The sequence below is a fragment of the Coregonus clupeaformis genome, chromosome 9 (assembly GCF_020615455.1).
Source record: "Coregonus clupeaformis isolate EN_2021a chromosome 9, ASM2061545v1, whole genome shotgun sequence".
Lineage (NCBI taxonomy): Eukaryota > Metazoa > Chordata > Actinopteri > Salmoniformes > Salmonidae > Coregonus > Coregonus clupeaformis.
The window spans coordinates 41734045-41750053 of record NC_059200.1 but is presented as its reverse complement, the minus strand read 5'-3'; the positions used below and the strand labels follow the sequence as shown (position 1 = coordinate 41750053).

At 42.3% G+C, this 16009-nt stretch overlaps 2 protein-coding genes across 5 annotated transcripts; one reads left to right on the top strand and one right to left on the bottom strand.

The window, feature by feature from the left end:
* Positions 1-215: 215 nt before the first annotated feature.
* Positions 216-3299, top strand: LOC121574395 (interleukin-7 receptor subunit alpha). Of its 2 annotated transcripts, none has more exons than XM_041887017.2 (8): positions 216-412; positions 638-758; positions 951-1099; positions 1263-1414; positions 1799-1958; positions 2084-2177; positions 2281-2362; positions 2459-3299. In XM_041887017.2, exons 1-8 carry the CDS (start codon positions 331-333, stop codon positions 2885-2887), a joined length of 1269 nt encoding a protein of 422 aa, XP_041742951.2. In that variant the 5' UTR covers positions 216-330; the 3' UTR covers positions 2888-3299. The 2 variants fall into 2 exon arrangements, with proteins under 2 accessions (XP_041742951.2, XP_041742950.2); XM_041887016.2 differs by having other exon boundaries at positions 2456-3299.
* A 1953-nt stretch (positions 3300-5252) lies between these two features.
* LOC121574396 (calcyphosin-like protein) lies at positions 5253-13627 on the bottom strand. Of its 3 annotated transcripts, XM_041887020.2 has the most exons (6): positions 13428-13511; positions 10420-10525; positions 10113-10261; positions 9361-9538; positions 9040-9249; positions 5253-6109 (listed from the first exon to the last, which is right to left on the bottom strand). In XM_041887020.2, the coding sequence occupies exons 3-6, from the start codon at positions 10247-10249 to the stop codon at positions 6008-6010; spliced, it is 627 nt and encodes a 208-aa protein (XP_041742954.1). In that variant the 5' UTR covers positions 10250-10261; positions 10420-10525; positions 13428-13511; the 3' UTR covers positions 5253-6007. The 3 variants fall into 3 exon arrangements, with proteins under 3 accessions (XP_041742954.1, XP_041742952.1, XP_041742953.1); XM_041887018.2 differs by lacking the exons at positions 10420-10525; positions 13428-13511 and adding an exon at positions 13518-13627; XM_041887019.2 differs by lacking the exon at positions 10420-10525 and having other exon boundaries at positions 13428-13519.
* Positions 13628-16009: the final 2382 nt, after the last annotated feature.

The window sequence follows — 16009 nt, the reverse complement described above, 5'->3', positions numbered from 1 at the left end:
AAAATACTAACACCATTATATGTGGAAAAAACCCTCAAATAAAAGGTGATATTTTGTACTGTCGCCTCAAAACCTCAGTCAATGTCACTCAGAGTAAGAATGCAATAAGCAGCTATAATCTTGAATAGATCATTCCATTTATCTCTCTCTTTCTCGCTGTCTCTCTTCCTCCCTCTCTCTCTTTTCTGCTCTCCTCTGTGATATTTATACTGACAGTTAAGTGAGACAGCTAAGACAACACTTTGAGTTCCTTGTGCATGCGTGCCCCAGAGTCTCACCGCTGTATCTGGGGCCACTACCTCTTACGTTAGTGTGACTGCTTCGTGAGAAATGGCATACAGCCTATGGATTGCCTTACTCATGTTCCCGGTTCTGGTGCACTGTCAAAGTGGAGGAGAATTGGTTGACAATGGTGAGCTGCCATTCCTCTTTAAGAGTTATATTTAAATGATTTACATTCATTGATTTAATAGGAGATTTAATCCTGAAGACTCAGTGCAACACTTGTGTCCAACACAGTGATGGTGCAACATTAACTGTTCATTCTCATTCTGTACGAAAATGTATTTGACAAAAGATTTGCTGCTCTTGACCCCATCCAAACCGCTGAAATTGTTTTGTTTTGTTTCCTTTCCAGAACCCAGAATACTCTGCACCTCTCATCTCAGTGTCTTGGCAGGAAACAGCCTAACCTGCCACCTTGATGATGATGCCGATGATGATGATGAAATCGAGGACATAAAAGCCATGGGTCTTTGGTAATAAACCTCCTTGAAGACCACTGAACATCAGATGTATTAGTTAGGAGCTTATACAACACAAATGACAAATATCATGGGTAGAAGAACTCCACCCTTACTGCATATTCAGATATCCAGATGTGTAAAACCCTCAGATGGATTAGGAAATTATTTATTGATAATGTGATTTTATGAACATTATGTTTACAGCTACACAGACGACAAAAAGCAACGCTGTTTGACAAAGAAGGGTAATAATGTCACATTTACGGACCTGGACACTCTGCAATCGTATAATCTCACCGTTCAATTCAAACGAGGCGGCACATTTTGGAAAAGAATGAGTTTGAGAGAAATAAGTAAGTTATCATAATTTCATACCTTCTCACCTTATGGTTTGAATGAAAGTAACATGAGGCATTTTTACATGACACCTTCTATCAATTGATAGCCCTTAGTTGGCACTTGCATCAATTGCCCTGAACACATATCCTCTGTTTCTTGTTCTTCTTTATGTTTCAGTTAAACCCAGGAGTCCTTGGGTGGTGAATGCCACATTTCTGAGGACCTCCAACCGGGCTCTTATTTACATTGGGAATCCATACCTGAACGATTACCTGAAACACAACAATCAACTGTTCCAACTACGCATCTGGAGTGTCAAAAATACTCTGGTGCAGTTGCCAAAAGCCTATTTTTCTTGGATTTGTGGATGCAAAAGCTTAATTATATTATCATAATTTCCATATCATTGAATCAGAATAAGCAGAATCTACCGCACACTCAAAACTGATTAGTGAAGGTGCATGAGGAAAAATGCAAAACTGGAGAAACAGGAAAAACTCTCCGCACACTTCCAGTCAGATTTATTTTAATAGAGACTAAGCTTTCGGTCAGTCGACCTTCATCAGAGAATATCATTCAATTAGGCTGTTCTGAGGGCAAAAAGGTCTGCAACTAAATATTAGGAAGGTGTTCCTAATGTTTTGTACACTCAGTGTATCTGGAAACATTAACTTATTGTCTTGTTCTTCTTTTATGGTGTACCCTGTTCAAAGGTTAAAAACATGACCTATCAGCCTCTGATCATTGAGGGGGACGAGTACCTCCATAAGAACACAGAGTATCATGTCAAGGTTCGAGCCAAGCCAAACGGGGGGTACTTTGATGGCAGCTGGAGTGAGTGGAGCGCCTCTCTCAGTTTCAGCACCAACGCAGGTAAAGAAAGACTTGTGTCTAAAAAGCTTAGCATGATATCTGGACTGTGCAGTTAGGTGGAAGTGATAGAGCAAGGTACAGGAAATGTGAGTCACATGCATCATCTCTCTCCTACTTCCCTACAGAGACAGACGTGCAGTTGCTTTCCTATTCTTTCATCGTGCCCATTGCTGCCCTGCTGCTGGTCACTTTGGCAGTTGGTCTTTTCTGGAGAAAACAGTGAGTATCAAATTGATCTCCTTTTGCTCTGCACATCAACTTGTGTGTGTGTGTGTGTGTATGTCCTCCATGTCATCCTCTTGATGTCTCTCTGTCCTCACAGAATACATTCCTTCATATGGCCAAGCATTCCACATCCCAAACACACACTTCTCCAGATTGCCCAGACCTACGAGCCAATGAAGGTAAGTCCTCTGATATGCACTAGACAGTGAACGATAATGGCCATAATGAGTTATGAGGATATTGGTTTATCCCATCTCTTTCCTTTAACCCAGCAGGGCCCACCTGTGAGCTTTAACCCTGAGGTGTTCAGTGACCTCAACATCCAGCTGGTGGAGCCGGACAAGGAGCAGGACCTTACCGCCCAACCCCCTGACTCTGACTCCCATCGACTCGCTGAGGTAAAAGATCAATGCCTCATTCAAGAGTGTAATAGGGATACGACGTCCTGCCATACAACCAGTAGTGGATGGTCAGAGGCCATACTGCTGAGGTGTGAGTCCCCAGGAGAGCACCTCGACGCTGGGGCGGGGAGCAGTGGGAACAGTGGCTCCACCGTGGGGATCCTGGATCTGAGGAGTGACATTGAGAGCATGGGGACAGACGACAGTGATGGTAACATTGGTCCTGAGGGGCTAGGTGCTACTCAGCAAGGAGGCAAGGATGAGGCTTATGTCACCATGTCTAGTTTCTATCAGATCCAGTGAGAGAGAGAGAGAGAGAGAGAGAGAGAGAGAGAGAGAGAGAGAGAGAGAGAGAGAGAGAGAGAGAGAGAGAGAGAGAGACAGACAGACAGACAGACAGAGTCAGTCAGTCAGTCGGAATGATCTAGTCAAGATTAATTATAGCTGCTTATTATACTCTTACTCCGAGTGACTTTGGCTGCTTTTATTTGAAGTCTATTTATTTCACCGTGACTCAAACTGACTATCCACTGACTTCCAGTATCACAGGAGACTAGCAGAACTCAATGCACATGTTATTTACAAATGATAGGAGACAGAACAGGAATAATCCTCATTGTGTTTATTTGGTTTTGTGTTATTAATATGTTGCTAGTTGCTAAGAAACAAGACAAGGGAGGACTTAACTAACTTGAAATAAAATGCTGCCTTATTATCCTTTCTGTGTTTGCACTTCCCATACTATACTAACCCCCTGTCGGTATGCTGATGAGCCACCGTGACACCTTGGCTTAATCCATACTGCTGCTTCATATCACAGAGATACTCTTTACCATGACAACAGCTGCTAAATAAACCTAAGGCTCTATTTGATCCGTATTGCAGAAGTTCAGCGTTACAGCATGAATGAAATGTAAAGGCAATGTTCCCGCGTTAGTGGAGACTGCATTCATGGTAAACGTTGCATATGTTGACTCATTCGGAAATTATCCTTCAATTTCTATTGCAGAATATGTAATGCTTCAGTGATATGGATTGAATAGAGCCCCTACAATGTCAATTCTTCAGGGTTTAAACCCTTCTACACATCAATTAATCACATCTTATGTGTTTAATGTTTGTCATTATGTTTTTAGTTTTTTTTTGCACATACAGTGGGGAGAACAAGTATTTGATACACTGCCGATTTTGCAGGTTTTCCTACTTACAAAGCATGTAGAGGTCTGTAATTTCTATCATAGGTACACTTCAACTGTGAGAGATGGAATCTAAAACAAAAATCCAGAAAATCACATTGTATGATTTTTAAGTAATTAATTTGCATTTTATTGCATGACATAAGTATTTGATACATCAGAAAAGAAGAATGTAATATTTGGTACAGAAACCTTTGTTTGCAATTATACAGAGATCATACGTTTCCTGTAGGTCTTGACCAGATTTGCACACACTGCAGCAGGGATTTTGGCCCACTCCTCCATACAGACCTTCTCCAGATTCTTCAGGTTTCGGGGATGTCGCTCGGCAATACGGACTTTCAAATATTTTCTATTGGGTTCAGGTCTGGAGACTGGCTAGGCCACTCCAGGACCTTGAGATGCTTCTTACGGAGCCACTCCTTAGTTGCCCTGGCTGTGTGTTTCGGGTCGTTGTCATGCTGGAAGACCCAGCCACGACCCATCTTCAATGCTCTTACTGAGGGAAGGAGGTTGTTGGCCAAGATCTCGTGATACATGGCCCCATCCATCCTCCCCTCAATACGGTGCAGTCGTCCTGTCCCCTTTGCAGAAAAGCATCCCCAAAGAAATATGTTTTCACCTCCATGCTTCACGGTTGGGATGGTGTTCTTGGGGTTGTACTCATCCTTCTTCTTCCTCCAAACACGGTGAGTGGAGTTTAGACCAAAAAGCTATATTTTTGTCTCATCAGACCACATGACCTTCTCCCATTCCTCCTCTGGATCATCCAGATGGTCATTGGCAAACTTCAGACGGGCCTGGACATGCGCTGGCTTGAGCAGGGGGACCTTGCGTGCGCTGCAGGATTTTAATCCATGACTGCGTAGTGTGTTACTAATGGTTTTCTTTGAGACTGTGGTCCCAGCTCTCTTCAGGTCATTGACCAGGTCCTGCCGTGTAATTCTGGGCTGATCCCTCACCTTCCTCATGATCATTGATGCCCCACGAGGTGAGATCTTGCATGGAGCCCCAGACCGAGGGTGATTGACCGTCATCTTGAACTTCTTCCATTTTATAATAATTGCGCCAACAGTTGTTGCCTTCTCACCAAGCTGCTTGCCTATTGTCATGTAGCCCATCCCAGCCTTGTGCAGGTCTACAATTATATCCCTGATGTCCTTACACAGCTCTCTGGTCTTGGCCATTGCGGAGAGGTTGGAGTCTGTTTGATTGAGTGTGTGGACAGGTGTCTTTTATACAGGTAACGAGTTCAAACAGGTGCAGTTAATACAGGTAATGAGTGGAGAACATGAGGGCTTCTTAAATAAAAACTAACAGGTCTGTGAGAGCAGGAATTCTTACTGGTTGGTAGGTGATCAAATACTTATGTCATGCAATAAAATGCAAATTAATTACTTAAAAATCATACAATGTGATTTTCTGGATTTTTGAAAAATTACAGACCTCTACATGCTTTGTAAGTAGGAAAACCTGCAAAATCGGCAGTGTATCAAATACTTGTTCTCCCCACTGTAAGTGATTGTATTTCCTGCACAGTTACCGGTATGTAGTTTTTTTTTTACACTGACTTGGATGTATTATAATATTATACTATGTACTCTCATACATTATAGTTTTCAATGCAGAACGCTTTATCCTTTTCTTGAACACTTTATGGGAGACTTTAGCGGAGCATTAAACATAAAGTCATCATCTGCAAATTATTGCTTTGTTTTTATTTTACTGTACAAAATCTGTAGTCATCCGGTATTTGTATATTTTAATCTGACAAATGTGACAGCATTGTCGGTGTAGAAATTACCATATTGTAAAATTTTGTGAACATTTTTATTAAACAGATCACATTTTTATGCATAATTCCACAAGAAAATGCAGAGTTGTATCATTTCCTCTGCTTTCCTCATCTCCTGAAATGACTGTACTTTGATTTATCAGTCTTTATGATTTCCCTGTATCTTTATAAATTTGTATCTAACATTGGAACTGTGGACCATAGATGTACAGAGACATCAAATTTCAATTTCTACAATACATAATATTGGTCGTTTCTGGAGAGAGTGACTATATAATTAAAATACGAGTAATTCATAATCATTTGCATATCATTGGGACATTATTAATATTAGTTTGTCAACATGATTTCCATAATATAATATTTGTTTAAGAAGGCACCTTGAAAAACTGTCCATTAAAAATTATTATCATGAAGTTATCAACTTAAAACTCATAATTTCCATGCATTTTTCATCATGAGAATGAAATAGACGTCACTATCGATGGAGGCGCTGACTCCGCAGTAGTAGTTGAGAAACTCCTCCGTTGTGACCTGCAGAAGGGAAGGAGGTGTCAGCCATACAGAGCTTACTGAACCAGCCCACACCGTCAGTGTCAGATAGAGACAGAAACTCCACATGACCCTGATAAGGCTGAAAACTAAAAACCAAAGAAGTGAATGGGGACAGACAATGTTGTGGGCAGTGGCGGCTCCTGAAAAAATTCTCAGGAGGGGCAATTTTTCTGATGATTTAGGTGACCTACACACATTTTTAAAAAGATATGTCCAGCAACAACATGAAGACAGGGGCAGCATATAAGTCAATACCAGAATCATTTATTGACTGATCTCAGGGAGTGCTCCTAATCTCAGCTTGTTACCTGTATAAAAGACACCTGTCCACAGAAGCAATCAATCAATCAGATTCCAAACTCTCCACCATGGCCAAGACCAAAGAGCTCTCCAAGGATGTCAGGGACAAGATTGGAGACCTACACAAGGCTGGAATAATAATAATAATAATAATAATATGCCATTTAGCAGACGCTTTTATCCAAAGCGACTTACAGTCATGCGTGCATACATTTTTGTGTATGGGTGGTCCCGGGGATCGAACCCACTACCTTGGCGTTACAAGCGCCGTGCTCTACCAGCTGAGCTACAGAAAGTGGATACTCATGGATGCGCATCGCAATGTGTAAAATGTCAACACAATTGGAGACACCACGTCATTTTTGGAGACATGTTATTGACAGTAAACTATTGTAGATGCGACTGCTAACTAAATAAAACATTTTAGCTGGCTAGCTAATCATCTTAGCTAAATGTGGGGCAAACAATTCAGTTATTTACCGTTAATTTGAGGGATTGGGGTGAAAGAAATCGAGTTACATAGTGATACTTTACGATATACTGTATTGACAATATCGCAATATAACCATATCCACCCTGTCCAAAGTCTCTACTTGGTCTCAGTTCTCCAGTAAACTTGTGATTATCAACACTAACCTCATCGTTGTGGCGGCGGACAGCTAGCCTGTATCCCTCATCCAGTTGAGTGGCAATGTTATTTTTTCGTTCGTACCATTTTTTTGGAAAATCCTCGGGTGTAGGACTTCCCCCTTTAGTAGAAACCTGTTGAATTATTAAATTTGGTCTGGGAGGTCCTAATTGTTTCGTTGCCAATTTATCTTCATTTGTTCGCCGACAAAAAGGAAATTCTTTCAAAGACACAATCGAGTTGCACTGAAGCCTAGCCATGTTGATAGTAGTAGTGAATTGATTGACGCTGCTACCCTCTCTTTTCTTAGTTACGTTCATGTGACGAAAGCGCGTAAGTGCAAGCCCACAGACACCCATTGAGATTGTATTGAAGGCTCTGAAATTTGAAAAAAATAGATTTTACATGGGAGTCTATGACAGAAGTTCTGGGCGATTTTCAATCTGACTGAAATCGCCCCAAAAGGGGGTGGAGCCATTTGAAGCACGACTTTAGCCTGATTCGACATTTAGTGGCAGTGTGGCACTGTGGCAGATCAGACGTATAGATTACAACACTGATAACTACTGTTGCCGTGATATAATTGATTAGAAAAAAAATCCCTTCCTTTTCCCGTTTGGCAGTGCGTCGCCCATATCGCCCTATTGAACAGGCCGTCCCTGGTTGTGGGAGAGTTGAATGTGTCACAACCTTTTGTTTCCCCCATCAATACTTGTTCCTCAATGCAGATTCAGACATTTTCAGCTAACATCCAAATGCTTAGTTAATCTGGCCACTAAAGTGCAATATCTAACTAGAGACAAAACAAAACCTTGACATCTGCTGGCTGAGTGAGAAACACAGCTCCACCAACTACCAATTCTATTAGAATTGTACTACTATGTAACATACATGTTTCCCTGTAACAGTTTGACAGCTTTGAGAAATAGGCCTAAAGCCACAGAATGGCAAAGAGCAGTGTAAATACCTTGAGGATAGAAAGTAGAGTATTACACCCCACTAAACTACTGCACCTAGAAAGAGAAGTGAAAAGAGACAACATGCCATCTCCCGTGGTAACACTTCATTTGGATAGTCCCAAGTAGATGGTTTGTAGATGTTCAGTAGAATTGTCACAATTCAACTACGGTAACTATCCACTAACCCTTACCCTTATCCTAACCCTAAACTTAACCTAACCCTAACCCTTATTCTAAATCTAACCTTAACCTTAGCAAGCAGTTTATCAACATATAGGTTGTTGATTGTATCACCATCGGTAGATCATGACTATCCGAATAAAGTGTGACCTCTGCCGTCCATATCCCAGGGTTAAGTGCTCTTTAGTCTTTACCCTAAACATTGACTCAAGAAGACGTTAGTTAATACGTTTCCAGGCACTTTTCATCATGATAATGAAGTAGATATCCGTATCAGTGGAGGAGCTCACGCCTGCATAGTAATTCATAAACTCTTCTTGTGTGACCAAATATGTTCCAGAAATAAGACATGATGATTAACAAGAACAAGGCAGTAGGCAGCTTATATGATATGACACAGTTTAAGATGGTTCCACAGATATGCAGTACTGCAAATGTCAGGAGCCTAAGAAATGTCTCATGCGTCCAGATAATCAAATGTATATCTGACTGAATAATGTACAGGCTGTTAGTTTAGCAGTATAGGTGTACACTACAGTAGTGGTGGACGATAGTAAGACCCAGGGGAGGCTGGTGGGAGGAGCTATAGGAGGACGGGTTCATTGTAATGGCTGGAATGGAATAAATGGAACATTATCAAACAAATCAAACATATGAAAACCACATTTGACTTTGTTCCATTAATTCCATTCCAGCCGTTACAATGAGCCCGTCCTCCTATAGCTCCTCCCACCAGCCTCCTCTGGTAAGACCACTATAACCTCGATCCAACATTTTCATATTTTACAACCCCGAGGCCTGAAAGTGACCAGGTCAGTATGGTGTGATGTTATCAGTATTACCTTTCCGTCCTTGTCGTAAGGAGAGTCGAAGCTGTCCAGGAATTTGCAGAATACTTGCTCCTCTGTCCACTCCCCGTTTTGATATTTGGGGTGGTACTTGGCATTGTAAACCCCCCTCAGATCTTCAATAGTGATCACACCGTCACCAGTCTTATCCAGCTTCCTAAAGGCCTGCATGATCACCTCCTTCCTGGCATTGGACATCGGGGGCTGTGATCATAACCAGCACAACCAGAAATAAAGCACAAAGTTCCCAGATTAAATAAGTATGATCAAATGTATCATGTAATTCAGAGGTTTACCCCTACCACTCATATTTACCCTGAGAGTGAGGAGAAATTCATCAAAGTCAATGAGTCCACTGTTATCCCGGTCAAAACTTTGAAACATTGCCAGGGCCTCATCTTTCTCGATGAGGACACCGTAGTCATTAAGGCCCTTCATGAACTCCTTCACATCCAATGTACGGTTGTTGTCATCATCCATTATCCTGAATGTTCTGACAAATAAACCATTGAAGAAAAAAAGATAAATATGTGGCAGTTGAAGCAAATAAGAAAGTATTTCTTGGAGTTTACATTGTTAAAACAATCCTTGCATCTTAGAAGCCAATATAGAGCTTTCTTCTTGACACAGGACAGTAGCCTAATTCAGACTACTTGACAGGATTGCCTATAGTAAAGTGTTTGATCAATCACTACTGCTACTATATCAAACATTTGATTTTGATGACCTGGGCAACACATCACTTGATGCAGAACCAATACCTCTGCCCTTCACATAAGATGCAGAACCAATACCTCTGCCCTTCACATAAGATGCAGAACCAATACCTCTGCCCTTCACATAAGATGCAGAACCAATACCTCTGCCCTTCACATAAGATGCAGAACCAATACCTCTGCCCTTCACATAAGATGCAGAACCAATACCTCTGCCCTTCACATAAGATGCAGAACCAATACCTCTGCCCTTCACATAAGATGCAGAACCAATACCTCTGCCCTTCACATAAGATGCAGAACCAATACCTCTGCCCTTCACATAAGAGTATACTGGTTTTTTTCTCTCACCTGCCCAGACCCTTGATGCCAGAAGAGCCACGTGCGAGACACTGCATCCTCAGCCGATCCACAGGGTCTGTGCATACAGACAACTGTTTTTTGGCATTCACCGCCATCTCCCGATCATGTCGTGACGTTCCTGCCATGATACTTGTAGTCTGCAGGAAGGTAATCAATTTGTGTCGCTGATTTGCATGCATACAATGCGATTTGATGCCAAAAACATTGACACATTTCAGTGATGTCTAGTACAGCTTTTGAGTGACGTTGTAGACAAAGATAAATTAAACATAATGCTAGAGCTATGCATAGCTACCGGTACGTGTGACAAAGCAGGGCCGGCTCTAGCCTTTTAGGGGCCCTCAGCAAGATTTGGTTGGGGGCCCCCCCACCTTGCTGCAAAACATTTTAGTGGCCCCCCTCTTGACAGCAGAGAGAAACAAGTTTTAAAGTTAGAGAACATGTTGCAATTTTTCTGCAATTGTAAACATTTTGCCATTGAGCGGAGACAAAATGTAGCCATTTTTTAAAAATTGTCATGCAATTCTACTCATTTTCCCATGGGGCAGAGAGAAAGAAAGTGCAGTTTTACAGCTAATTTCTTGCAATTCTATCAATTTTACCAATGGGGTGGAGAATTTATTTTGCAGTTTTAAAGCTAATTTCCTGCAATTCTACACATTTTGCCATGACTTATGACATGTTAATATGATATCTGAGTAAGAATGACTAACAAAATCAATGGGGGCTCCCTGGAGGTAAGGGCACTGGGCACGTGCCCGGTCAGTATTCGGCTATGATTACTACAAGTTTAGATAGCTGGCTAGACTAACTACCGATTTAAAACTTGTTAGCTGACATGGCTAATTGAGTGATTGTCAGTGACTGACATACAGTGGGGGAAAAAAGTATTTAGTCAGCCACCAATTGTGCAAGTTCTCCCACTTAAAAAGATGAGAGAGGCCTGTAATTTTCATCATAGATACACGTCAACTATGACAGACAAAATGAGAAAAAAAAATCCTGAAAATCACATTGTAGGATTTTTAATGAATTTATTTGCAAATTATGGTGGAAAATAAGTATTTGGTCAATAACAAAAGTCAAACGTTTTTTGGCAATGTCACAGGTCAAACGTTTTCTGTAAGTCTTCACAAGGTTTTCACACACTGTTGCTGGTATTTTGGCCCATTCCTCCATGCAGATCTCCTCTAGAGCAGTGATGTTTTGGGGCTGTCGCTGGGCAACACAGACTTTCAACTCCCTCCAAAGATGTTCTATGGGGTTGAGATCTGGAGACTGGCTAGGCCACTCCAGGACCTTGAAATGCTTCTTACGAAGCCACTCCTTCGTTGCCCGGGCGGTGTGTTTGGGATCATTGTCATGCTGAAAGACCCAGCCACGTTTCATCTTCAATGCCCTTGCTGATGGAAGGAGGTTTTCACTCAAAATCTCACGATACATGGTCCCATTCATTCTTTCCTTTACACGGATCAGTCGTCCTGGTCCCTTTGCAGAAAAACAGCCCCAAAGCATGATGTTTCCACCCCCATGCATCACAGTAAGTATGGTGTTCTTTGGATGCAACTCAGCATTCTTTGTCCTCCAAACACGACAAGTTGAGTTTTTACCAAAAAGTTCTATTTTGGTTTCATCTGACCATATGACATTCTCCCAATCCTCTTCTGGATCATCCAAATGCACTCTAGCAAACTTCAGACGGGCCTGGACATGTACTGGCTTAAGCAGGGGGACACGTCTGGCACTGCAGGATTTGAGTCCCTGGCGGCGTAGTGTGTTACTGATGGTAGGCTTTGTTACTTTGGTCCCAGCTCTCTGCAGGTCATTCACTACGTCCCCCGTGTGGTTCTGGGATTTTTGCTCACCGTTCTTGTGATCATTTTGACCCCACGGGGTGAGATCTTGCGTGGAGCCCCAGATCGAGGGAGATTATCAGTGGTCTTGTATGTCTTTCATTTCCTAATAATTGCTCCCACAGTTGATTTCTTCAAACCAAGCTGCTTACCTATTGCAGATTCAGTCTTCCCAGCCTGGTGCAGGTCTACAATTTTGTTTCTGGTGTCCTTTGACAGCTCTTTGGTCTTGGCCATAGTGGAGTTTGGAGTGTGACTGTTTGAGGTTGTGGACAGGTGTCTTTTATACTGATAACAAGTTCAAACAGGTGCCATAAATACAGGTAACGAGTGGAGGACAGAGGAGCCTCTTAAAGAAGAAGTTACAGGTCTGTGAGAGCCAGAAATCTTGCTTCTTTGTAGGTGACCAAATACGTATTTTCCACCATAATTTGCAAATAAATTCATTAAAAATCCTACAATGTAATTTTCTGGATTTTTTTCCCTCAATTTGTCTGTCATAGTTGACGTGTACCTATGATGAAAATTACAGGTCTCTCTCATATTTTTAAGTGGGAGAACTTGCACAATTGGTGGCTGACTAAATACTTTTTCCCCCACTGTAACAAGAGAAAAACTGCTGAATGATGCACAACCAAAATTCTAAATTGCACCTGGTGCATTCTACTATTCTTACTCGCAATAGTAAGTTGAGACCCTGACTGAGTTCCTAAAATAAAAATGTAAACATTTTTGTGGCCCCCTACCGGCCGGGAGCCCTACACAACCGTTTATGTCCCTTATGCCTGGAACCGGCTCTGTGACAAAGCCTTGGGGCACGTGTCAAACTCATTCTACAGAGGGCTGAGTGTATGCAGGTTTTCGATCCTCCCTTGTACTTGATTGGTATTTTAATAGGATCCCCATTAGCTGTTGCGAAAGCCACAGCTACTCTTCCTGGGGTCCACACAGAACATTAAACATGACATAATATAGAACATTAATAGACAAGAACAGCTCAAGGACAGAACTACATACATTTTAAAACGGCACACATAGCTTATATATCAATACATACACACAACATATCTAGGTCAATTGATGAATTAAAGTCACTAATTAGTAAAGGACCACTCACCTGGTTGTCTAGGACTTAATTTAAAGGAAAAAACTAAAACCTGCAGACACTTGGCCCTCCATGGAATGAGTTTGGCACCCCTGCTTTAGGGGGTGCCAAACTCGTGTTTGTTCTACATATGTATATATGAACGTTCCAAAACGTTACGTCCTGCTGAACGCGCCCCTAGCGCTTGCTCGCTGAACGGTCAAACTAGCCTAGCAAGTAACGTTAGCTTATGACCATACTTACAATAAAGTCTGACTGTTTACATTTAGATAATTAGATTCCTAAATACCAAACAAGTTATTTCGAGTTTGTTTGCTACTTTATCTGTAGATGCGATAAACTTACCTTACAAATTTGTATTGCAACCTGTAGCTAACTGTCAAACAACAAACACAACCAAACTTCAGCAGCCGCCCCTCTCCGCACCAGCGTTACCGTTTCCATAGAAATGTGGGCTTGTCTTCACGGGGTGGCCGTTGTTCCAGGTCGCCTACTGTAGATTATAGGCAGAGGGCTTGTTCGACATTGCAGGCGACTGCCGACTGACTGACCTGCATCATAAACACCTGCTTATTATTTGTAGATCAATCGGTCAGTCACATTTTACCCATGATACATTACGGTTTTGATATTCTCGAACACAGTCACACACAGAGTTTTTAAACAAACATACTAAATAATCATTGTTCTAGGCGCTGCAGTCATACCGAGGTCTGGGCAAGCCAGCCAACAAAGATATAAATAACCTTTTTCTTATTGTAACGAAAGGTGACAAGTGCAACATAAGTGACCCTGATCCTGGCTGTTCATTGCCACTCTTCTCCACAAAATATGATGAGCTGAATGCATAATTTAAAGATGCTTTAGTTTATTTAGTTGCACAACACTGGTATACTATGTTCTTTTAGTCTAAATACTACATAAAAGAGGACCAACGCCAGGGTTGAATAAATGATCACATTCCAGCATCAGAGTACAGTGTAGAGAAAATGAAATATATCTGTACATATATCTCAAGATACAAAGAAAAACCAAACATCTTCACCAAAATAAGTGTGAGGTTACCTAGCAACACTATACAGACAAAAGTATGTGGACACCCCTTCAAAATTAGTGGATTCTGCTATTTCAGCCACACCAGTTGCTGACAGGTGTATAAAATCTCAGTGACTTTCAACATGGCACTGTCACAGGATGCCACCTTTCCAACAAGTCAGTTCGTCAAATTTCTGCCCTGGTCAACTGTAAGTGCTGTTATTGTGAAGTGGAAACGTCTAGGAGCAACAACGGTTCAGCCGCGAAGTGGTTGGCCACACAAGCTCACAGAACGGGACCGCCGAGTGCTGAAGCGCGTAAACATGGTGTCCTCTGTTGCAAGACTCACTAAGATCACCATGCGCAATGCTAAGCGTTGGCTGGAGGGGTGTAAAGCTCGCCACCATTGGACTCTGGAGCAGTGGAAACGCGTTCTCTGGAGTGATGAATCATGCTTCACCATCTGGCAGTCTGACAGACGAATCTGGGTTTGGCAGATGCCAGGAGAACGCTACCTGCCCCAATGCATAGTGCCAACTGTAAAGTTTGGTGGAGGAGGAATAATGGTCTGGGGCTGTTTTTCATGGTTTGGGCTAAGCCCCTTAGTTCCAGTGAAGGGAAATCTTAACGCTACAACATACAATGACATTCTAGACGATTCTGTGCTTCCAACTTTGAAAGCACAGAAAGGTTTTGTCAAGATCAGTGTGGAAGAACTTGACTGGCCTGCAGAGCCCTGACCTCAACCCCATTGAACACCTTTGGGATGAATTGGAACGCCGACTACGAGCCAGGCCTAATCACCCAACATCAGTGCCCGACCTCACTAATGCTCGTCGCTGAATGGCAGCAATGTTCCAACATCTAGTGGAAATCAGTGAGGGACATCTAGGCTATTATACAGTGAGGGAAAAAAGTATTTGATCTCCTGCTGATTTTGTACGTTTGCCCACTGACAAAGACATGATCAGTCTATCATTTTAATGGTAGGTTTATTTGAACAGTGAGAGACAGAATAACAACAAAAAAATACAGAAAAACGCATGTCAAAAATCTTATAAATTGATTTGCATTTTAATGAGGGAAATAAGTATTTGACCCCTCTGCAAAACATGACTTAGTACTTGGTGGCAAAACCCTTGTTGGCAATCACAGAGTTCAGACGTTTCTTGTAGTTGGCCACCAGGTTTGCACACATCTCAGGAGGGATCTTCTCCAAGTCATTAAGGTTGAGGCTGACGTTTGCCAACTCAAACCTTCAGCTCCCTCCACAGATTTTCTATGGGATTAAGGTCTGGAGACTGGCTAGGCCACTCCAGGACCTTAATGTGCTTCTTCTTGAGCCACTCCTTTGTTGCCTTGGCCGTGTTTTGGGTCATTGTCATGCTGGAATACCCATCCACGACCCATTTTCAATGCCCTGGCTGAGGGAAGGAGGTTCTCACCCAAGATTTGACGGTACATGGCCCCGTCCATCGTCCCTTTGATGCGGTGAAGTTGTCCTGTCCCCTTAGCAGAAAACACCCCCAAAGCATAATGTTTCCACCTCCATGTTTGACGGTGGGGATGGTGTTCTTGGGGTCATAGGCAGCATTCCTCCTCCTCCAAACACGGCGAGTTGAGTTGATGCCAAAGAGCTCGATTTTGGTCTCATCTGACCACAACACTTTCACCCAGTTCTCCTCTGAATCATTCAGATGTTCAATGGCAAACTTCAGACGGGCCTGTATATGTGCTTTCTTGAGCAGGGGGACCTTGTGGGCGCTGCAGGATTTCAGTCCTTCACGGCGTAGTGTGTTACCAATTGTTTTCTTGGTGACTATGGTCCCAGCTGCCTTGAGATCATTGACAAGATCCTCCCGTGTAGTTCTGGGCTGATTCCTCACCGTTCT